Source organism: Macrotis lagotis, chromosome 2, assembly GCF_037893015.1.
Source record: "Macrotis lagotis isolate mMagLag1 chromosome 2, bilby.v1.9.chrom.fasta, whole genome shotgun sequence".
NCBI lineage: Eukaryota > Metazoa > Chordata > Mammalia > Peramelemorphia > Peramelidae > Macrotis > Macrotis lagotis.
Genome location: NC_133659.1, coordinates 224020097 through 224043599, shown reverse-complemented (window position 1 = coordinate 224043599; position 23503 = coordinate 224020097). Strand labels below are relative to the sequence as shown.

The window sequence follows — 23503 nt, the reverse complement described above, 5'->3', positions numbered from 1 at the left end:
TTTCCTTATCTGTGAATGACTTATTCATAAAGTGGTGTAGAGATTAAGTGAGAAAATAAATTATGAAAGCACTTTAAAGATTAAAATTATTTGCTCTTGTAAAGTGATTGTAGCATGATTTTAGCATTATCCTCTTTTAAAAAAAAATTGAACAATCTTGGAATGGATATATATCCTTTTCCTCATTCAGTTCAACATGAACTTGGTACATATTTATTGTGGGTCACATTCTCTATGCTTGTACATGGGAGATATCTGAAGAGTAAACTCACTGCCCTTGCTGAAGTGAAACAAGGTATAAATGGATGAGTAAATAAAAACTGTTTTATCCAAACTACTGGAGGCTTGAACTCATGAGTAATAATGTTACTTGTTCCAGGAAACAGTTATAAATAATTAAAGAATTTGGTCTTTTGACACATTAATTTTGGCAACTAATTGCAACTTGAAATTTTTTTATTTTATATTTCAATTAAACAAGCATTTATTTTTTCCTTCTCATCAATCCCCAATCGAAAAGAAAAACAAAATTCTTACAGCAAATATATAGTCAAGCAAAATAAACTCCCATGTTGTTGGTGTTTAAAAATGTATATCTTGTGCTGTTTTTTGAGTCTTTTACCTCTTTGTCAGGAAATAGGTAGTATAGTTTAATCTTTAGTCTTCTAAAATCACGATTGGTCTTTATATTGTTCAGTGTTTTTAAGGCTTTCATGGTTGTCTTTACACTTTACAGAATGTTCTCCTTGCTGTTCTGTTCACTTCCTAGAAGTCCAGAAAAATCTTACCAAGTTTCTCTTTAAAATTTTTAGAGCTTTTTGTCTTTATAGTGTTGTTGCTATTGAATAAACTGTCCTCTTGGTTCTGCTCACTTCACACAAATCTTCCCAAGTTTTTCTTTCTCTTTCATTATTTCCTATGGAAAAACTAGTTGTGACTTATTGGATTCTGAAATAAATTCTAGTTCTGTCCCTCATCTTCAAAACACCCTTTTCCTTTGTGGAAAAATGCTGAACCTGACCTGAGTTTCCAATCTCTCATTTGTGTTATAGTTACTGGTTGACTAATGGCCACAGGAAGTTTTAATGGCTCTACCAAGTGATAGGTATGCCATCCGTGCCCCCCCCCCCAGATTTATCTTTTCCTCTTCTTACCACAGGCATACTTTGTGGAAACGGATCCAGAATGCAGTGATACCTCTACTGGCTGCTGTGGTGTCCTTTATTGACAGAGATTGTAATCTGGAGTTGTTAATCTGCCCAAATTCTCTAAGATGGGTGAAGGCCTTGTGGATGTTTATTTTCCAGGACCTTAAGTTTCTAAACATACCTCTCATGCTCAACAACACTAGGTAAGTTCTGGAATGTAGTGGTGTTGCAATATAATTTGGAAAACGCCATGAATGAGAAATACAGGAAACTTAGGTTTTATTCCTGCATTTATCACCAGTTAGTTGTGTGATAATGGACAAATCATCTCACATTGAGGGGCCTCAATTTTATTATTTGGAAAATAAAGAGGTAAAACCAGCTGTATGTATTGAGTATTGCAGTTGAGAGTAAACTGATTTAAAACCAGTCTAAATAAGGTTTCAAACCTTATTTACTAGTTGTGTGACTAAGGACAAGTTGCTTCAATTCTTAGCCTATTTGTTTGTCTCTAAAATGGAGATAGTAATGTTTCATTACCTGATTGACAAGGTTGTTGCAAAGAAAATTGAGCACTATATAATATTAATTAACATTTAAAAAAGATATTTTTCCAACTATGCCAAGAAAATTTTCAGCATTCATTTTTCTGTAAGGTTTGAGTTCCACATTTGCCTTCCTCCCTCCTTTCCTTGCCCCCAGCTCTTGGCAGTGAGTAATCTGATACAGTTTATACATGAACAACAACATATTTCTATATTAGTTATATATTTAACATTTTTATAATGCTTTATTTTAAGGTTTGCAAAGTATTTTGCATGTGTTACCTCATTTGATCCTCTTGACCAAGCAGAAGCAAATGCTATTATTGTCTCCATTATATAGCTGAAGAATATAATATGATCTAAGTGATGATGCCTTTAAATGTTTTACTTGAAAAGTAGTCTGTGTTTGTTATCCTCTCACTTTCCTTAGTGGTTGGCATAGAATGGAATTGAGAAAAGTGTTGAAGATATAAAAATCATTCCTTTTTCCTTGCTTCTTAGAATAGCACTTTTTACTGATATTGATCCTGTCCTTACTTGCTTTGCTATAGTTTGAAAGCAGAAATGGCACCCATCATAGTACAGAACTATATGAAGCTATCAGAAAATGTTTCAAATGATGTCCCTTTTTCTTGGAGAATCAAGGACTATTTGGATGAGCTTTGGATGCAAGCTCAGTATATTACAAATACTGAAGGTGAGATCAAATAGTTTTTGAAATAAGATTGAACTCTTTTTCTTTAAGAAAAAGTTATATCAGAAAGGAACTATTGTGAAGTTGGTTTTAAACCAAACACTATTTTATTTAATCAACTTCTTATCTTTTAATCTCCACCAAATCTGAAAACCAGGATCTCAGAATGGCAGGGTTTGGCTAACCCTGTCAAAAATATTTGATTAGGATGGCTAGATGGTGCAGTGGATAGAGCACGGGCCCTGGAATCAGGAAGACCTGAATTCAAATTCAGCCCCAGACCCTTAATAATTGTCTAGCTATGTAACCTTGGGCAAGTAACTTAACCCCATTGCCTTAAATAAATAAAAAAATATATATATGTGATTTGAAAGCAAGGATATGTGGGGAGAGAAATGATAGATATCAGTCTACTGATTCCCTCCCCCCCTTCTTCTTCATTAGCCAGTCTCATTCCAGGTATCCTGGAATTCTTTGAACCCTGGCCATTCCTGACTATTTTTTCTAGAAGATTGTTGTTTCTTGGATTAATTCAACTAAAATCAACCTTTAAAATTTCTCCTTAGTTTCCTAGCCTTAGAATTAAAATTCTTTGTTTTTGCAAGGCAATGGGGTTAAATGTGACTTGCCCAAGTACTGTTATAAATATTTTGGTGTCTTTGTGACCTTCCTGGTGCTGATCTGACCCTGTCATTCCCCTGTCAGTAAACTCTGGTTTACTTCCAGGATGAAATATAAAATCGCCTCTTTGGCATTCAAAACTCTTCATAATCTGCCCTTTTCCTGTCTTTCCAGTCTTACACCTAATACCTTTTCCCCCTACACTATTCATACTCTGTGTTTCGCTAAAGGATACATCATTTCCCAGTTCCAGGCATTTTCACTGTTTGTCTCATATTTTTTCCATACTCCTTCCCTGCCTCCCCCCATCTTAGTGCTTTTCCTTTTTTAATTATTCCCAGTCTATCTTGTGTAATTCTTGTTTTTATATAGTTGTTTACATGTTATCTTTCTCACAGGAGATTGTGAGCTTCTCATGGTCAAGGACTATTTTACCTTCTTATAGCTCAGTTTGTAATGTATAGCAGGCACTTACTGTTCATAGACTGATTAACTTCCATGAAGTTGGAATATCTTGGCTGTAAGAGATTCATAAATCAGCTTTTCATGCTGATCTTCTTTTTGGGTTCCAATCTTTCAGGATTATCAGAAAAGTTTGTAGACATCTTCCAAAAGACCAACTTGGGCAAGTTTCTAGCCAGTCTCAGTAAGGAAGAACAGCAAAAGCTTCTTCATTCCTACTTGAAGGACTTCCTCCTTTTGACGATGAGTGTATCTACCTGGGATGAATTACAGGTTCGTGTGAACAAAAGACCCTTTGTAAAGATTGTGAAATGTTACTCAGTTAAAGACCCTAGAAGAAGCCAGAGCTTCTTAGAAATGGTGCTATTTTATCCACAAAACAGAAAGGTAGTTACAAAAATGTTGTTGAATTATCAATAAAATCAAATGCTAACTACTGGCAAACTTTCAGTTCCTATAGAGCCTCCTACAGGGAGAATTTGTATTGCATGAAAATTTAAAGAAAAATAGATGTTCTGGTTTCTTCCTAAACTTTTCCTCTTATAATTCTAGTTTTTGCAGATAGCCCTGTGGTCCTGTATTAGGCAACTTAAACCAGACTCAGAAGAAGAACTCTCCTTACCTTGGGTGCATCTCGCCTATCAGTGCTTCAGGAATCGAATTCAGAACTTTGCAAGGATTCTAGCCATTCATCCCAGTGTTCTGGAGACCTTCCAGCAAGCAAAGAATAATTTTGACTTGCCTGAATCTGAAATGGTATATGTTTTGGGGGGTATCTAGTTCTAGTTTGTTAATAATAGTTTACTAGCTTATAGTTATAGATACTTTAGGGTTTACAACATACTTTATAGCTTTTCATTTGATTCTCACAACAACCTGGTGAAGTGGAAACTATTGAGGCATCATCTCCTTTTTACAGATGAGGCAACTGAGCCTTTGAGAGGTTGTGATTTTTCTGTGGTCAAGCATCCTGTATAAATCTTTTCTAACTCCAAGATCATACCTCTTTTAATGTCAGTACGTTGCTACTTAATTTAAAGCTATCTACTTAGCAAAGTGCTTAGCATGGGGTCTGTTTTTTAATCTTTAATTTTGATGTGGTACTTCACAGTTAACTCTGAGAGGTGTAGAAAAAGTTTGAGTAGTGAATGAAATTCACTTAGCAAATTATTGAAGATTTTCACAGGTCAGTAGGCACATAAATTCTACATATATCTTAATGATGTCATATTTGAATATTCGGCCAGAACTTGTTGCCTACTTCTACTGAGCAAACATGGGAAAAGTTCCTAAATAATTTTTGTTGGTTGGCCTCTGTTTGTCCAGGTGCTAGATGTGTATGCTGCCCTGGCTTGTGCTGAAATGCTGAAGAAGGATGTTTTGAAGCCTAGTCCTCAAGCTTGGTTGCAAATGGTTAAGAATCTTCACATGCCTTTTGAGTTCCTCTGTACAAAAAACTGTGTGCAAAGCTGTGGGACCACATGCAGAACTGTGCTTACAGAAATCAAGTGAGTCCCATGAAGCTTAATTTTGGTTGCAAATTTTTCTTAGCTTGCTTAACAACTGTTAAATAGTCTACTATGTGTCTGACACTAGACACATAGTAGATGATAGAAGTTTAAGGTATAGTCCTTGCCTTAGAAGGGTTGGCAGTCTATTTGAAGAGATAAGAAATTTACACCTTTAAACTTTTAGGATAATAATAATAGAAAGGTTGGTTGATTTCATAGCTCCACTAACAATATATTAGTGTCCCAGATTTCCCACATCCCTTCCAACACTGATCATTGTCTTTTCTGGTCATATTGTCCAGTGTGAGAGTTGTGAGGTGGTACCTCAGAGATGCTTTAATTTGCATTTCTCTAATCAGTAAAGATCTAGAGCAATTTTTCACATGACTACGATCACTTTGATTTCCTCATCTGTAAATTGCCTCTGCATATCCTTTGGTGAAGTATCATTCTTGTTGCAGACTGTTGTGTCAGGTGATGAGGCCCGACATCAGAATGGTGACACTGTCAAAGGAGAGAAAGGGGGTATTTCTCCTACATGCATGTAGGGGGCACATAGGAGAGACGTTTAGGTAGTATTGTCAACTGATTGGACATGTTCCTGTTGATCACCTGCTTTTCATTCAAACCTTCTCTTTGGGTTCCTTTTAGTTTTTTAGACTAGTATATGTGAGAGAGTATGGTAAGTGGTTTAGGACAACATCTAGGTTGCGAAACCAGGGGACTGAGAAGATAGTGATGTCATCGACAGTAATAGAAAAGTTGTGGAAGAAGGAAGAAGAATCATATGCCAAAATGTGTTCAACCATTCCCCAATTGGTAGACATCCTTTCAATGTCTAATTCTTTACCATCACAAAAAAGAGTTGCTTTAAGTATTTTGTTATATATAGTTTCTTTTCCTTTGGTCTCTTTGGGATTCAGATCTATTAGTGGCATTGTTGAGCCCTTTGACTATAGTCACATGTAGTTTTCAGAATAGTTGATTTGGTTCACAACTCCACCAATTTTATTAGTTTGCCTATTTATCCACATCCCCTCCAACATTTGTTATTTCTGATAGGTGTGAAGTGTTAGAGTTGTTTTAATTTGTGTTTCTCTAATCAATAGTGATTTAGAGCCTTTTTCTATGACTATAGATAGTTTTAATTTCTTCTCCTGAAAATTGCCCATTCATATACTTTGACCATTTATCAGTTGGGGAATGGTTCTTATTTTTATGAATTTGACTCAGATCTAGATTTAGTATATATTTGAGAAAGGGATTTTATGAGAGAAATTTTCTGTAGACATTTTTGATATTCCTTTATTATCTACCTTTTAGGATAATAGAGTTTCCCTGATTATCTCTTTTAATTAAATTATTTTTGTCAAAGATCATGCTTCTTCCTCCTGCTTTAATTCAGCTGAAGCATAGTAGTCAAGTCTTTTATTTGAGCTGAAGCATGTTAGTCAAGTCTTTTATTTTAGTTTTGTGTGTGCCATTCTGTTTCAAATGTGTCTCTTGTACACAACATATTGTTGCATTCTGATTTCTAAACCATCCTATCTGCTTTTTTTTTTTTTGCTTTTTGCAAGGCAGTGGGGTTAAGTGACTTGCCCAAGATCACACAGCTAATTAAGTATTAAGTGTCTGAGGTTGGATTTGAATTCAGGTCCTCCTGACTCCAGGGCTGGTGCTTTATCGGCTGTACCACTAAGCTGCCCCTCTGCCTCTGTTTTATGAGTTAACTCTTACCAATTTACATTCACAGTTATGATTACTGTTTTTTCACTCCATTCTATTTTCTTCTTTCTTCCTCTGTTTTTCTTTTTTCTTGTTCCTTCTCATAAGTGTCTTTTATTTCTAGCCACTGCCTCCATTAATCCTCTTTAACTTTTAATTCCCCACTTGTCCTTTCTCTTATTCCCATTGACCAAGTGCCTTAATTTGCCTTCATTATTCCCCCCTCAATTAGATAACCCAAATTCATTTGGGCTTTGGGATGAAGATCTCTTCTGTTATTGCTTCCTGCTGAAGGGGAATGCAGAGTCATTCTTACCTGATAGGTCTCATTTGAGGGGGAATTGAGTTGTAGGTGGCCTCCTCACTCCAGGGCTAGAGTTGTAATGGTGATGTGCTGTTTCTAACCTGGAGGAAATGAATCTTACAAGAAAGTTAGAAAAGGGCCAGAAATGATTAGGAGTGGGATGAATATAGGAGTCAATAAAGAGAAAGGTCAGGAATCCCATCTAGAGAAGGGTTCTAGAGAGATAAGCCTCTCATGAACCTTCCATATCTATTATACCCTCAGTCCACAATTCAACCTGTTGGGAGTTGTTAATGTACATACAGAAATAACAAAAGGAGAACAACTTGTATCTAGCTTATATCTTATGGCAGTTCCCAAATAGGTAGCATTGGTTTTTTTCTTTGTTTTTCCCCAGTATGTAGGGGAACATTGTGTACATATCCATATTTTTTTATTGATTACTTGCTTTTATCTGTGTGGAAATTTACTAAAAGAAAAAGCTGGGACATGATTATAACAATAACAAAAACTAGTCCTTGATGCCTTAATACACATATACAGCAGGATACATCCTTCATTCTGTTGGATTTTTAGGTAAGAGTCAGACTTGACAATCAACCATGCAGTAACAATTCCATCTCATAACCAGACTCAGAAATAGGCAGATGAGAAACATTCCTTTTCAAAAGGAACACAATGGGAAAAACTGAGCCAGAAGTTGGGCTGAGGCAAAATTATCCTTTTAATCTTTTATAGACATAGAGCTCCAACTGTAACAGTCCAGGACCACATTCCCTCTGAGTATTTTGTGGCATTTCTTTAAAATCATGGATTATTGTTTTAATGATTCATTAGACAACTTGACCTAAATCCAGATCTCAGAATAAAGTTAGTTACGGTTCAAATCTTTTACCCCAGTGTCAAATTTCACCAATCACAGCTTAGGGCTAGATGCAGTTATTTTTTCTCTCATAGAATTGCAATAAGCAATAAACATTTAGCAGTTTAAACATACATAAGACATTTCACTTAAAATTTATCACCTGTTTTTCTTTTCAAGTTTAAATTTGTTTCCATGTAAAGACCAAATCATTAGCCAATTACCACTTTTAGGTTTCAACAATTTCACAATAACTTCAAACAACTTAAACTTTCATAATTAATAAAATGTTAATTTATCAATATTTAATTTATTGATTTATTAATATTTAATGACATTAATATGTATTAATAATAAAATATTTGTAGATATAATTTCCTCTTAACTGCTAGTAAAGGTGAAAAATTCCAGTTCTCTAAGCAACAGTTGCAAAACACTGTGTCACAAAGTTTTAATAGTACTAAGGCATTTATTGTATTTTTTTATTTTTAACAAGGCAGTGAGGTAAGTAACTTGCCCAAGGTCACACAGCTAGATAAAAATTTTGTGTCTGAGAGTGGATTTGATCTCAGGTACTCCCTACTCCAGGACTGGTGCTCTATCCACTGCACCTAGGGTACCTCCCAAAAAATATCTATAATGAGAAAGGGATCTGTGTTTTTTCCCTAAGCTAGGGAGAACATTCATAATTACTCTTATTACAGATAACAAAGTTTACCAAATCTTTAGTATTTACTCAACATCTTTTTTTCTTTACCTATATCACTAAAAATAATCCCACAGTAATTCTCCAAATTAACTCACCTATTAATATTTTCTGAAATTAAGCAGACTTGTATATTACAAATATATCTTTAGATGAAAACAAACTTGCAAATTACACCTCATTTTGTCCAAGATTTCTATAACACTGAGATTCTTGTACAGGGTGGGGAAAAAAAGATTTTCTGATTTTTAATACCCATGTCAATGCCTTAAATCAAGACAATAAATCCTAATGATTCAGTTAATAATTTCATGATTTAAATAGCCAAATAGCAGTAATTCAATTTCATTTAGTGAAGACAAAACTTAGAAATTTATAATTTTTCCAGAATATTTCAGCTTAACCCATTTTTTTCAATATCAAAATTTCCAGTCTCACAATGTCTAGATTATAAGAGAAATTGTCTTTGCTAATAACCATAACTCAGACAAGCCTCCTTAATTTAGTTAAATAAAGAAAGAGGCAATAAGGAAGTTAACATTTATATTGTTTTCCTAATATCAGGCACTATGTTAATCACTTTACAGTCTTGTGAAGTAACTAGAAGTAGGGTAACCAGCTTATAAACTCATGCTAAACAACAGTTAAAGTTTTATAAAACTCTTTTTTGGCCCAAACAACTCTTAGGAAGTTTGCTATGTGACCCACTGTTTCTGACCAGCTACCCCATGCAAAATTCCCCTTGCAAAAAGTCACAGAGAAAAAGAGCTTTCCTTCAGATTTTTTTATGTCATACTATTTGACCTCTTCCAGACTTAAGTTGTGATGGGGAAGTAACCATTTTCCTTCCAACCCAAGGGTAGTTACTTTCCCAATAAAGAGAGAATTTATCTCTGTTGGGAAGGTGGTGATCATAGAAGGCCCTTTAATCAGATGTACTGTAATAATCAGAGGCCAAGATGCCTGGCCCAACTTAGAATTAGGAATATGAAGACTGTTTCAAGATAGGGGCCCTCAGATAAATAAGCCTGTCTGTGTGAGTTACAAGGTTTTAGGGGAAATATGATTTTTCCATTCTCTAGCTATAAAATAGCAAATAGAAAGGCAGTGAGAAGATGAGGTGAAAAAGAGGAGAAGGAACAGGGTTGGTCAACCAAGACACAGAGAGACATAACACAGATTCAAAAATTAAAGACAATTTTAACAGAACTGACAAAATCCTTTGTCAGTCTAGGCTTTTAGAACTTGCCAAAAAAAAAATTCCTACAGTTTTGATAATTGAGGGGGCCCCAAAACATGATCCTTTAAATGGTGTTAAGTTTTTTATGTTGCTATTTTAGAGCTAGTTCTGGGGGATCTGCAAGTTTTTGGTGCTTCCAAGGTGATGTGATCCTGGGAAAGGTTTGGTCACTGTTCTCCTGGCCTGTATTCCAGTCTTTACTCAGGAAAGTTCCCCTGCAGCTCTAAGCCCTAATGCTCCTCTTTGCTTTGTTACTGTGACCAGACACCTGTTCCTTTGTGACTGACTTAAAATACCCCTCTCTGCCTTGGAACTATGATCCAGAACTGCCCGTAAGCAACAGAATTGTTCATCAGCACCAACTACATTGACTATTAACCAGATCCCCTGTAATCTCTCTTTAATCAGTTGTTTGCTTATCTTAACACCTCTGGGATGAGTTCTGGAAGTGGCTGCTAAGGGCTGCTGTTACCATGCCTCTTTATGTGGGCTTTGGACAGGCCTCCACCCCCATGCCACAGAGTTATCCTACCTACTTTCTATGTTATTTTTAAGCCAGAAAAATATTCCACCACCACCTGCTCTGTAACTCCAAAATTTGACCAGAGGTTTTTTTTTTAAGTTATTTGAAGGGGAATGTTGGAAGAGTACAGATCTCTATTTTGGCTCTACCCTGTTAATGCTTTCATAATAAACAGTTTATAAATATGGAATTTTATGATCTGCTCTCTCTATACTAGAACATATATTCCAGGCCAGATTGTCTTGAAGTTTTATGAAATAAAAAACTTGTAGAAAATAGGGTCACTAGGGGCAGCTAGGTGGCGTAGTGGATAAAGCACTGGCCTTGGAGTCAGGAGTACCTGGGTTCAAATCTGGTCTTAGACAATTAATAATTACCTAGCTGTGTGGCCTTGGGCAAGCCACTTAACCCCATTTGCCATGCAAAAACCTAAAAAAAAATAGGGTCACTTCGAAGGTGGCTTAGACATCACATCTACATGGATTTACTAATGTTCTTTTCCAAATATACCATTCACTATGTCTAGGGTACCTGTTCACTTTTCCCCTTACCTTCATCTTTATCCCTCTTTGTGGGAGAATTGCTTAGGCTGTGTAACTGCTGTAACTGTATTGGCAGGATCCAGTGGAATCAAATCTACTCCATGGCGCTTTTTGTGGAACATGTACTACTGGAGACTAAGGCTCAACTTCCTGAGTTACAGAACTTGGTGACTAAGTATGTTTCTCTGTTGGGCAAGGTAAGCACTTCACCTTATTTTAAGCTTCATTTTTATTTGCAAAAAGAGTCTCCTCTTTATTATTTGACAAAGAATGAATCTATCACTATGAGAAGAAGTTTATGCACTAAAAGCATGGAGTGTCATTTGCAGGGAGCAGCAAGTACCTGGTATATACCTATCTTATAAAGTCTTGGAAATAAATCATTAAAAGAAGTAAAGTATAAGAAGATGAAAGGTAGAAAGGCACTGGTTTATGAAAAGCTTTAAATTACAGGTAGAAGACTTTATTTGGCCCTAGAAGAAATAGACAACCACTGAAGTTTTATTTAGTAAGGAGTGTACATAGTCAGACTTATGCTTTAGAAAAATCACTTTGGCAGCAAAGCAGAAGGAGGCTTGAAAAAGAGGAATGATATGAGGCAGGTAAACCAAACAGGAGGCTATTGCAAAAGTCTGATAATGAAATAATAAAGACTTGTTCCAGGTTTTTGGCTATATGAGTCTACTCACATATGCAGAATATTTGGGAGATATACACATACACACATATAGAAGGGAGGATATAAAGTTTAAAATGATAAAATTTTGACTACACATTTAATTATATGATGGGAGTTTGAGTGATTACTCTATCAAGGATATTATTACCTAGGTAATAAGCTTGAGTGACTGGGAGGATAAAACCCTCATAAGTAATAGGAAACTTAGTAAGAGGAGAAGGCCTTGGGCAAAAGAAAATGAGGTTTGGTTTTAGATATGTTGGGTTTGTGGGATATCTGATTTGATAATCTCCAAAAGATAATGATGATGCAGGTCTAGAGTTCAGGAGAGAGTTTAAGGCTAGATATAAAGCTCAGGGAATCATCTGCATAGAAATGGTAGTTGAACTAATGAGAGGTAATGAGATCACCAAGGGGATTACTATAAAGGATTAGAGAATAAGATCCAGTATAGTACCTTGGGTGAAATTTACAGATAATGACTGTGATCTTGAATTTCCTGCAAAGGAACTGCAGTGGAAATGTTAGGCATGTTAATAAAACCAGGAGTGAGCAGTATCATACAAACTAAGTGAGAGAGTATTTCAAAGGAGAAGGTGATTTGACAATGTTAGAAGCTAAGAGGAGAGGAAGAATGAGAATTATGAAAAGATGTCATCATTAAGGGATCATCCAACGCTTTGGAAAGCAATTTTAGTTGAATACTTAAATTGTAAGCCAAATTGAAGAGGATTTAGAAGGGCATAAGAAGAAAGGAAAAGGAGGTATCTAGACTGGTCAGCTTTCTCAAGGAGTTTAGTGATAAAGATGAAAAGAGATATAGAACAATTGCTGTAGAGAATTTTTTAGAGAGTATATTTTACAGAATATTTTACAGATGTTTCTTTGCTTCTGTAGGCAGCAGGAAAGTATACAGTGAAATATAGAAAATGAGAGGGTGAGCTGGGATACCAGTGGTACAGTCTTCTGGAGAAGATGACCCAGGGAAAATTGGTGGCCCATTTAAAAGGGCTCTGTTTTTTCAAGGACAAGAGGTTGGGTTGAGGAAGGAGAGAGTGGGAGGAAGATGTCTGAATGATGGGAAAGGAGGAGAGCAGTGAAGGAAGCTCTTGCAGAATATTTCCCAATTTTTTTTGTATGTATGAAGGGAAGTTCTCAGCAGAGATGGTGGAAGGAGGGGATACCAGGCTTTCTTACTGAAGGATGAAAAAGGTTCAGAACAAACATTGTAGTACCTCAGTATGAGAGTTGTAAAAAAATTGCTTTGCTATAGTGAAGGTCCAGTTGCAATGAGGTTACCTAAATTTGTAGTGAAATCAGTTAGCATAGTGTTATGGTTTTTTTCCATCTCCATTCAACGACATATAATAATAATAATAATAATAATAATAATAATAATAATAATAATAATAATAATAATGTTTGTCCTTCATTTTCAAAGAAGATCAACAAGGATGTGAACTGAATTTGAGTGAGAGGGTATTGTGTTAAGTCACCAGCCTCACTTTCTTCCAGAGCCATCCAGATAGGATCAGGACAACTGGAGATGGCCCTGGATGTGAGACTGTCAGAGTTTAAGTGATTTGCACAAAGTTACACAATTAGTAAGGATCTTGAGGTTGGATTTGAACTCAGGTTCTCTTGATTTTGGAGCCAGTTCTCTACCCATTAGGCCATCTACTTGTCTTTAGGACCAAAGTAGGCAGGATTGGCAAAGTAATCCAAATTTGAGAGTTGATGAAGTGTGATTAACAAGCAGGACAAGAATTCCAGGGCTTTCAGTGTAGAGAATCTTGTAGAATGTAACTGATTCACAAGGGTATTGATAGACATAAGAAGAGACTGCAGTCATTGTTCATAGCCTAGGAAAGAACTGGCCAGGGCTATTTGATCTCTTATCCCACCTTCCTCAAATCTTAAGATTATAGATCTTCTCCAAACCTTTCATGGAGACAGAGATGAGAGCTCTGTCTCCTGAGTCTTGGTATTGCAAGTTAGTTTTTTTTTTTTTTTTTTTTTTTTTTTTTTTAGTTTTTGCAAGACAGTGGGGTTAAGTGGCTTGCCCAAGGCCACACAGCTAGGTAATTATTAAATGTCTGAGGTCAGATTTGAAACTCAGGTACTCCTGACTCCAGGGCCGGTGCTCTATCCACTGCGCCACCTAGCCACCCCCCAAGTTAGTCATTTTATGATGCTCTTCAGGTTTGTTTTGTGAGGCATATAGCCAAATAAAAGTCCTAGTTTACTCTAGCCCCCAAACAGAAAGAGGTGCTATCTGACTGCATAAAGGAAGATGTTGAAAAATTGAAGGAATGTTTTCTACTTGTAGATTTCTCATGAGAGGCAACTTATACTCATGAGCAGGCATTCCATTCCACTTTAAGATAGTTCTCATTGCTTCCTTCTTATCTCACATTTAAATGTCCCTTTTTATAACTTCTGTCCATTGCTGCTTTTTTTTTTTTTTTTGGCTCTTGAGGAGTTTACATTTTATTAAAACATTATGAGCAATCAATGATCATGGACCTGCACTGAATCCCACTCATCCTGCCATTTTATAAATGATGAAACTAAGCCACAGATCTTACACAGGGAGTTAGTAGCAGACCTGCATTAGAAACATAGGCCCTCTTACTCCAAATTGAAGACTTTTTACATGTAGGCAGCTTCTGAAACAACTAAGATTCCCGGTGCACTATAGCTGGGGAAGGCTTTAGGGGACTGTTTGTGTGTGTGTGTGTGTGTGTGTGTGTGTGTGTGTGTGTGTGTGTGTGTAATGACTTGGAGGCAGTGGGTGACATGGGAAATAAAAGGGAAATATGACAAGATTGCCATAGGAATATTACATAACATTCCTTATTCCCATTGCTTCTAATTCTGTTGGATCTAAGCGAAATAAGTCTAATTGATCTTCCATGTGACAGCTCTTTAAATACTTGTGTTGCATTCTCTTACATGTTGGACTCTTATCTATTTCGCCATTCTGCTTCACTCTATTTTGTTTTAGTTTATCCATACCCTTCCCAAAATGCATGGCCTAATACACAACACAATTCTCCAGATTAATCTGAGCAGAAAAGAATGAAGCAGAACTAATAGCTCTTGTTCTGCAAACTTGCCTTCTCATCACATTTGGGAATGTTTTGGTTCCCTTCTCATATTCCTGACTCATTGAACTAGCAGGCTGTTAAAACCCTCAGATTTTTTTTCACAGTAATTATTCTAAAGTTTCACCTGCTCATCTGGAAATCATAAATTTGAAAAAGACACAGCTTTAGGGACAAAAGCTTAATACACAGGCAAAGGTGTGAATGCTTTTCAAGTTCAGGATTATTTTGTTTCTGAGACAGTTGATTAGACAATGGAGGTACAGCATCATCACTTTACTTAGCATAATACAAACAGTTATATGTTTGGTATTAGTTTTACTGTTCCCTTAGGGTATCATACTTTGTGAAGACAAATCTGCCCTTCATTGTTAAACTTCATTTTGTTACATTTCTCTCTTTCAGTGTCTTCAAGATAATTCTGATATTAAAACTCACCGACCTTTTACTGCAGTGATGGCTGTTCTTTGTGAATGCAAGGATAAAGCAAGCCAGATATGTATCAAGTAAGACCTTATGTTTCAGAATAACAAGAGAGAAACTTGGAAAAAAATTTTAAAAGCTATGTTTTTAAAGCCAGGTCTTACTCTGTAATACTGACTATCCTTTTTGGATTCTAGGTATGGCCTAAAACCTTGTCCAGTTTGTCTAGGAGATCCAACAGAACCTGTATGCCTTCCTTGTGACCATGTATACTGCCATAAATGTATCACAACTTGGCTCATCCCTGGACAGATGAGGTGTCCCTTTTGTGTCTCAGACTTGCCAGACACATTCTCCATTGTTGTATCTCAGGATCACAGGTATCAAATATATTATACTTGTGATAAGGTATTCTTGTGAACAAATAATATCAGCTTTCTCTCTCTTCTCCTTAACACACTTTTACAACCTCAGATTTAGGGAATTTGAATCTTAGGATTTATTTATTATAACCCCTCACCAGAAATAATGAGCATTTGTCTCCTCCATGAATGTGTAGGGTAGACCACTTGAATATTTTACTACATTTCTAGATCTTCACTTTCAGAGGACAGCCACTTAGAACAGCCTATAAGAAGATCCAAAAGCATTAAAATCAGTAGGACTAAGCCTAAAGTCACAAGTAAAGTTAGGACTGTGATAGGAAAGATGTAGAGAATTAAAATTCAAATGGACTAGTATTTTGAATTTATCCTCAAGATGTGCAGATGTCTGAAAAGTTTTGAGTCCTTTGGATAGAACTAAACCCTATGCATTATGTCCTCCTGCTAGTTTGTGGCCTTTTTTTTGCCAACAGCTTTCCCTTTTGCATCTCTTTAGAGTCCTCCTTAAAAGTAGAATGTCAGAATAACCATGAAATACCAGTCCTCTGGGCATATACATTTATGAACATTCTAGGAACATATCTCTTGCTGGCCAGATCAAGTGATTGAATTATCCCAGTATTTATGCTGAAGCTTTTAGGAAAGAAAAGAGCAGCAATAGCTCTCCCAGCATGCTGTTAAAGGTTGTAGAATGTATGCTTCATTGTTTGTGAAGTATAACTTTAAGTATGTAGAGAGTAACTTTGTTTTTTAAAAACAAGCAAAAATCTGTTTAATTCCCAGTTTAGTTATTATTCATCATCAACACTGCTGAAGCATATGACTGCTTTGTCTCATTTTTTTAAAAGAATACTAATCTTGGGATGAGAAGCCTGGCCCAAATCTCAGCTTCAATTCTTTCTAACTATGTGACTAGGGGCCAGTCTCTTCATTTCTCTAAACCTCACTTTCTTCAACCAAAGCTTGGATTAACAGTATTTGTACTAACCACCTTGGACCATTATTAAAAGGGAAGATTTTTTAAAATTAATTAATTAATTTTGAATTCTACAATCTTTCCCCCAATCTTGCTTCCTTCCTCCCCACCCCACCCCTCACCCCACAGAAAGGCAGTCCTAGTCTTTACATTGTTTCCTTGGTATACATTGGTCCAAGTTGACTGTGATGAAAGAGAAATCATATCCTAAAGATCTTTAGTCTCTGTTCAATCTCCACAATTCTTTATACATTGCTAAAATATTCTTAAGAGCAAACATAACACCCCCTCCCCCACAAAAATATAGAACCTCATGAGAAATAAAGTAAATGGAGGAGAAAAAAAAATGTGTTTCAGTCTGTGTTCTGATACCATCAGCTCTGGCTTGGGTGGATAGCATTCTTCATCATAAGTCCATCACAGAAGCCATCTCCATACTTTTCCACAGTTGCTGCTGCTGACTGTAACTCCCTCCATCCATTCCTCCCCACTACCATATCCAATATTATCTCTCTCCCTTCACCTTTTCCCTGTTCCAAAATGTGCTGTAGGACAACAGAGTGGCACAGTGGACAAAGCACCAGCCCTGGGGCCAAGAGGCCCCCAAGCCCACATACAACCCCAGAGACCTAGAAAACACCTGGCCCCATGGTCCCAGACAGGCCACTCAATCCCAGCACCTTGCAAAAAGTAAAAAAAGATAATGCATTATATCTGACTAGACTCCCCCATGATCTACCCTCTCCTCCATCACTCACATCCCCCTTCTTCCCCTGTCCCACTTCTCTCCTTACTCCAGATGTCTATACCCTATTGAGTGTGTATATTGTTTCCTCTCTGAGCCATTTCGGATAAGAGTAAAGGTTCCCTCATTCCCCCTCGTCTCCCCCCCCCCATATCATTTCAAAAACTCATTGCAAAAAAAAATTGTCTTTCATATGAAATGTCTTAGCCTATTATACCTCTCCTTTCTCTTACTCCCAGTACATTTCCAGAAGGGAAGATTTTTGTAAAACTTATAATATTATTTAGATGAAAGTTGTTAATATTATTTCTAAAGCTCTTATTTTATTAAAAATTATTAGTTATTTTTTATTTATAATTTATTTAAAATTAGTCTGCATATTATTTGTAATCTCTATTTACTTTAATCTAATCTCTCTCTCTCTCTCTCTCTCTAGTGATGCCATTGCAAAACATGGACAGTTCCGCCAGATGTGCAATAGTTTTTTCATAGACCTTGTTTCTACCATGTGTTTCAAAGACAACACTCCACCAGAAAAGGAAGTTATTGAAGAATTGCTCTCTCTACTCTTTGTCCACAAGAAACTTTTAAAAAATGACTTAAGTAAGTTATATTCAATGGAATTCTTCTATCTTAAGGATACTGTACTTCCCTTCCTTTATTTGGAAACTGAAATGATTTTTTTTCCCATGTTATTTTTAGTACATTCTGAACACACAAAGTCACTCTCACCATTTGATGATGTTGTAGATAAGACTCCAGTCATCCGCTCAGTGGTACTAAAACTTCTTTTGAAGTACAGGTAAGAACAGCTGAACTATTGAAAGTTATTTATGGAAATCCATGACTTTTTTTCTATACATGACATTCTTGCTGAAATACCCTTTTCATTCATGAAACACTTTTTTTTTAGGGTTTTGTTTTTTTTTTGCAAGGGAATAGGGTTAAGTGGTTTGCCCAAGGCCACACAGCTAAGGTAATTATTAAGTGTCTGAGGCCATATTTGAACTCAGGTACTCCTGGTCTCCAGGGCTGGTGCTCTATCTACTGCGCCACCTAGCCGCCCCATGAAACACTTTTTAAAATGAAAAGCATTTTTGAAAAAAGCGGGGTTTCTTCAATTAATATCTCTTGTATGCATATTTTACATATGTTTTAATATATTCACATGTGGGGAGACTATGTAGTTTAGTAACATCACATGTTTAAGAAAAGTAAACAGTTGCCAGACATTGTGAAAGGGACTTCGGGTGATAATCAGGAAACTTCAGAATTTTTGTCTGCATTCTTCCCATTAGAACAAAAGCACTCAGAAGGATCTTTTCTGTAAAAAGGTAATTAGATTACACATCTCCAAGTTTTCTTCCAGCTTTTACTTTCCTCAATCTATGAATGAATAGGAAGATCATCATGAAACTGTAAAACGGTCCTTACTAATGTGTCTAAAGCTGCAGTAGTAAAAAGTCCATGAGGAAATCTTGAAATTTTCCCCATTCTTATGACTCAAAGCTATACTGAGTTGTGGAAACCAATTTACTCTCCTACTCCTTAATCAAGATGGTTAAGGGAAAAATTTTGATTTTGTTTTTATATTCAAAAATGGCAGCCAGTTCTATAAAATGCTGACATTTTTAATAAAAGATAAATTACATAATTTTCCCTAAAGCATATTGTCTTTTCTAATGTGATAACATTCTAAACATTTTATGCACATTAACTAAGAAGCAAACTGAGTGCTTAGAAAAGTTGTTTATGGATATGTAATCTATTCAGTGGTTTGGGAGAAGAAACAAACACATGCTACCCATGGACTTATGATGACTTTATAGACAGTGATTATATGAACTGGAGTTTGACCAAGACATTAATATTCTTTATCAGTTATAGGGCTTTGTGTTTTCAAAGAGTTTTATACTGATTTTTGTTCTTCCGTACCTTATCCCTCCCTTTTTTGGCTAAATAAGATGTTATCCTAATATCCTTATATCCTTATATTATAAATAAGGATCCTGAGGCAGTGGTAGAAAGTAAGTGACTTGAAAAAATTGGAGAAACAGAAGCCAAACCTAGAATAATTAATTTCTAGTTAACTTGTGGAGAAATAATCAGGGAAATCTCCATTGGAAAACCTTGTTTACATCTTCAAAGATGTTCCCTTATATGTTAAGAGATGCTGCCTCTTTCCAAAAAAAGCAGTTTGTTAAGAACTTTCTTTCTTTTTTTTCTTTTAGAAAGATTATATTTATTTTTCAATTTTACAGTTTTCCCCTAATCTTGCTTCCCCTTGCCCCAGAAGGCAGTCTATTAGTCTTTACATTGTGTCCATGGTATACATTGATCTAAGTTGAATGTGATGAGAGAGAAATCATATCCTTAAGGAGGAAACAAAGTATAAGAGATAGCAAAATTACATAATAAGATAAGTTTTTTTTTCTAAATTAAAAATAATGGTCTGTGGTCTTTGTTCAAACTCTACAATTCTTTCTCTGGATACAGAATATCTATAATTCCTAGGCTTAATTCCTTTTTGACATCAATCCAATGTTGATTGGTCAAAAGAACCCCAGTGGGACCACCATAATTTAGGTCCATCTGACAGTATTGATGTTAGATTCTGATTGACTCATGTCTAGTTTAGAGGTACTCTGAGAAGAACGTCTGAAATAGTGTGTGACCTTCTCCTCCAGAGCAAGCCTAGAGAAGCATGGATTCAGTCAAAACAGCCATTATTCTGAGGTTGTTACCATTCTGCAAAGCTATGACTCCTGTTATATTTATTGGGGTACCCATTACTATATTGTTAAGGGAAGAATCTGGTTCCCCAACTGTAATATAACCTAAATCTCGGCATAATTATCGACAACCTCCATTTGTTTGGCCTTAACAAAGAATTAAACTAAACATGATGTTAACCTCCAGAGTTTGTCCTAGAGTTTGTTTTTTGGGGGGGGGTGTTTTTTTGCAGGGGGTTGCAAGGCAATGGGGTTAAGTGACTTGCCCAAGGTCGCACAGCTAGATAATTATTAAGTGTCTGGATTTGACACTTTATTTCATAAATTACTAAGAGGCTGGATTTGAACTTGGTTCATCCTCCCTTCAGGGCTGGTGCTTTATCCACTGTGCCACCTAGCTGCCTCTAGAGTTTGGTCTTAAGAAAGAACAAACAGGATTAAATTATCATATGCTTTTATTAGATTTCTCTAAACTTGCAGGGTCCACATGTTTGGTTCCTGGCTAGAAAAATTGGGTCCCAAAATGGAGTTCTGAAGTGGGATTTCAAAATGCTACTTCTGTGCTTGTTCATCTAGGAAGCAACCCTTACCTCAAGATGTGCTTCATGTCACTATATGCTGGAGAGAATGGGGAGGAAACTCAGAATCAGACATTCAATTAATTTAGCCATACCCCCTCCAAACTTAGGACCTTTGTATCTTATCAATTATGCTAGATACTTCCACAATGGAAATCTTCCTCCTCCAGGATGTTGGTGCCATTCAGTGACTGTTGATACAATTAATTCCCTTTTGATGTTTCATAATTGTTGGGAGATTTCATAATTGTTATTTGGGCAGCTTGGTGGCACAGTGAGTAGTCAGGAGGACTTGAGTTCAAATTTGAACTCAGACACTTGACTCTTTCTAACTTTGTGGCCTTGGGTAAGTCACTTAACCCTGATTGCCTTGAATCCAGGGCCTTCTCCTGTTCATATTTGGTCACTGGACCCAGATGACTTCAGGGGAAAAAGTAAGGTTGGTGACTTAGCATAATACTTCCTCACTCAAATTGAGTTCATTTGTTTTTCATGGCATCACCTCCATGATGTCATGGTCTTCTTCAAGAATGAAGTAAAAGGGGAAGCTAGGTGGTGCAGTGGATAGAGCACCGACCTTGGAGTCAGGAGGATCGAGTTCAAATCCAGCCTCAGACACTTAATAATAATTATCTAGCTCTGTGATTTTGGGTGAATTATTTAACTCCATTGCCTTGCAAAAACTAAAAACAAAAAACAAAAAATGACAAACATCAGTCATCAATCAGTCATTTGTTACTAAAAAGAGAAAAGCAGATTTCCACAAAATTATTTTTATATTTTAATATTAAGTACTTAAGCACTTCTAAGAATTCTAATTCCAGCAAATTAAACTTTCATATATGAATTACCAGAATGTCTCTTCTGCAGCTTCCATGATGTGAAAGAGTATATTCAGCATTATTTGTCCCAGTTAGAGCAGAAACCATTCCTGGATGAAGATAAAACTGAACTATATACACTTTTTATTAATTGCCTGGAGGTATGTGGACTCTTTACTAACTTTCTTTTGTAAACACTTGAATAATGGAATCTGAGTGGGAAAAGAAGCTATTTGTAGTTCATCAAGGAACCCATCTGATAAGTGGGAAGAGTATTGTATTTGGAGTCAAAAAAATTCACTGAGTTCAAGTCTACTACTAACCTTTGTGACCTTGAACAAGCTACCTTGTCTCTCCCAGAATCAATTTTCTCATGTATCTAATAGTAGTGTTTATTTCTTATCTATGTATAAATAGACTTATTAGGCTTGTTGTGATCTTTGTGACCTTGAACAAATCAAGTAACTTCTTTGGGTCTCTTATTTCTGCATCTGTTGAATGAAGGGGTTGGATTAAATGACCTCTGAGTCCCCTTCCAATCTCTGGCTCTTGTTTAAAATATGTTTAAATGCCAGTCCACTAAAGAACAGAGAAAGTCTTTTTCCGCTGGGGGTTTTTTTGGGGGGGGGGCTTATTTTGATCCATGATATAGCAGTTTTAGGTAATTTGTTACTTATTTTCCACTCTGAATGTTTGAATCCATTTTGAATGTTGAATTTATGCATCCGGCATCAGGGTGTAAGTAGAGATTGAAAACAGAGTAACCAAAGAACCAGAATTGTTTTCTTCTTTGTTCTTAAACTTTTAGGATTCGATTTATGAGAAAGCTAGTGCTTGTTCTGAAAAGGGTGAACTCAACTATTTGAGAGAAGAGGGACATTTCCTTGGAAGTTATTCCCCCATACTGCCAAATATCAGAGAAATTGTGAATGAATCCTCAGTTGAATACTTACAAGACATGGCCAGGATCCGACTCTGCTTGGACAGAGCTTCAGATTTCCTCTTTGATTTGCATGAAACTGAAGGCAAGTTCTCTTCTCTTTCAGCTTTAATGAGTACATTATTTACAAATATATTGTCCATAGGAAGTTTTTTGTTTTGTTTTTTAATTGGTCTGCTTTTAGTAATGTGTACTTTCTCATCTGGGCTTAAAGGGAATCTTCATTCATTATATTATAAATACCTTGACAGTAGGATATCTACCTTTTTTACATAGTTTGGGTGTTTGCCTAATTTTGAACTACTTAATTGCTTTTTCCTTGTATTTTCCAGAGATAGCAGAGGAGAAGCAAAAGTATCTGAAGCAGGTCAAGAGATTTTGCCTCCAAACAGGCAATGACTGGTATCGAGTCTACTTGGTTCGGAAGCTTGTTAATCAGCATGGAATGGAGTTCGTACAGAGCCTTTGCAAACAGGACCATCAGTCTCAATGGGTGTTTCCCAAGGAAATCATTGAGCAACTGGTGAGAAGAAAGCTACAAGCACCATTAACCTCTGCATGCATATTCTGTCATATTATCTTACTGTCAAAACTACACCTACAACTAAAGTCTTGCTTTTGTTAGCTCCTTCTTTCACAATTGATTGTATAGCATAATATATGTCTCCTTTCTTTCCCTGTCAATGTCTTTCATATCTTGTGTGGTATTTCTACATATGGGAAACTTCTATTTTTGTTCCTGTCCTTTTGCTAAGAATGATGTTTCTGAAAAAGATTGACCTTAGGAGACCTAGAGGAATAATGTGTTCATAGCCTAGGCCTTTTAGAAAAAGAAGGTGAATTTGATTGTGGAATGATTTTTCTAGGGGCTTTTACTAACCTGTAGGGAGAGTCCATACTTGAGCAGAGGAGTAGCAATGAATATAGCTTCAAAGACTTTGATCTCTGTATTTGCAGAGATTAGCAAAGTAATTTTGTCTTGTGGCAACTTAATGTTTAGCTTGCTGGCCCTTTTCTGTATTAACAAAACATTTAAAATTTTCTGGCCCTTAGTGCTTAATTTTAAACTGGGAAAATCTGAAGGATTAGGATAGTTTCTCTCTGGAGCCTCCTATTCCTTTGCATTTTATTTAAGCTGGAAACTCTGATATGGGACAGTGAAGAGTTGGATGCCCCCTATTTTTGATGCTATCACAGTTCCTTCACCCAAGGAATCTAGTTTCTTCTTAAACATAT

The 23503-nt window shown here is 36.2% G+C and overlaps 1 protein-coding gene across 1 annotated transcript in view; it reads left to right on the top strand.

Moving 5' to 3' along the window:
• RNF213 (ring finger protein 213) overlaps positions 1 to 23503 on the top strand; it is a 157759-nt gene that overhangs the window by 107178 nt on the left and 27078 nt on the right. Inside the window, exons 37-49 of the mRNA XM_074224965.1 lie at positions 1160 to 1351; positions 2245 to 2390; positions 3589 to 3743; positions 4023 to 4226; positions 4797 to 4978; positions 10960 to 11080; positions 15075 to 15175; positions 15290 to 15472; positions 17633 to 17799; positions 17899 to 17998; positions 21377 to 21488; positions 22136 to 22352; positions 22600 to 22790. Of these exons, the coding sequence (XP_074081066.1) occupies positions 1160 to 1351; positions 2245 to 2390; positions 3589 to 3743; positions 4023 to 4226; positions 4797 to 4978; positions 10960 to 11080; positions 15075 to 15175; positions 15290 to 15472; positions 17633 to 17799; positions 17899 to 17998; positions 21377 to 21488; positions 22136 to 22352; positions 22600 to 22790 (2071 nt within the window). The remainder of the gene's footprint in view (positions 1 to 1159; positions 1352 to 2244; positions 2391 to 3588; positions 3744 to 4022; positions 4227 to 4796; positions 4979 to 10959; positions 11081 to 15074; positions 15176 to 15289; positions 15473 to 17632; positions 17800 to 17898; positions 17999 to 21376; positions 21489 to 22135; positions 22353 to 22599; positions 22791 to 23503) is intronic.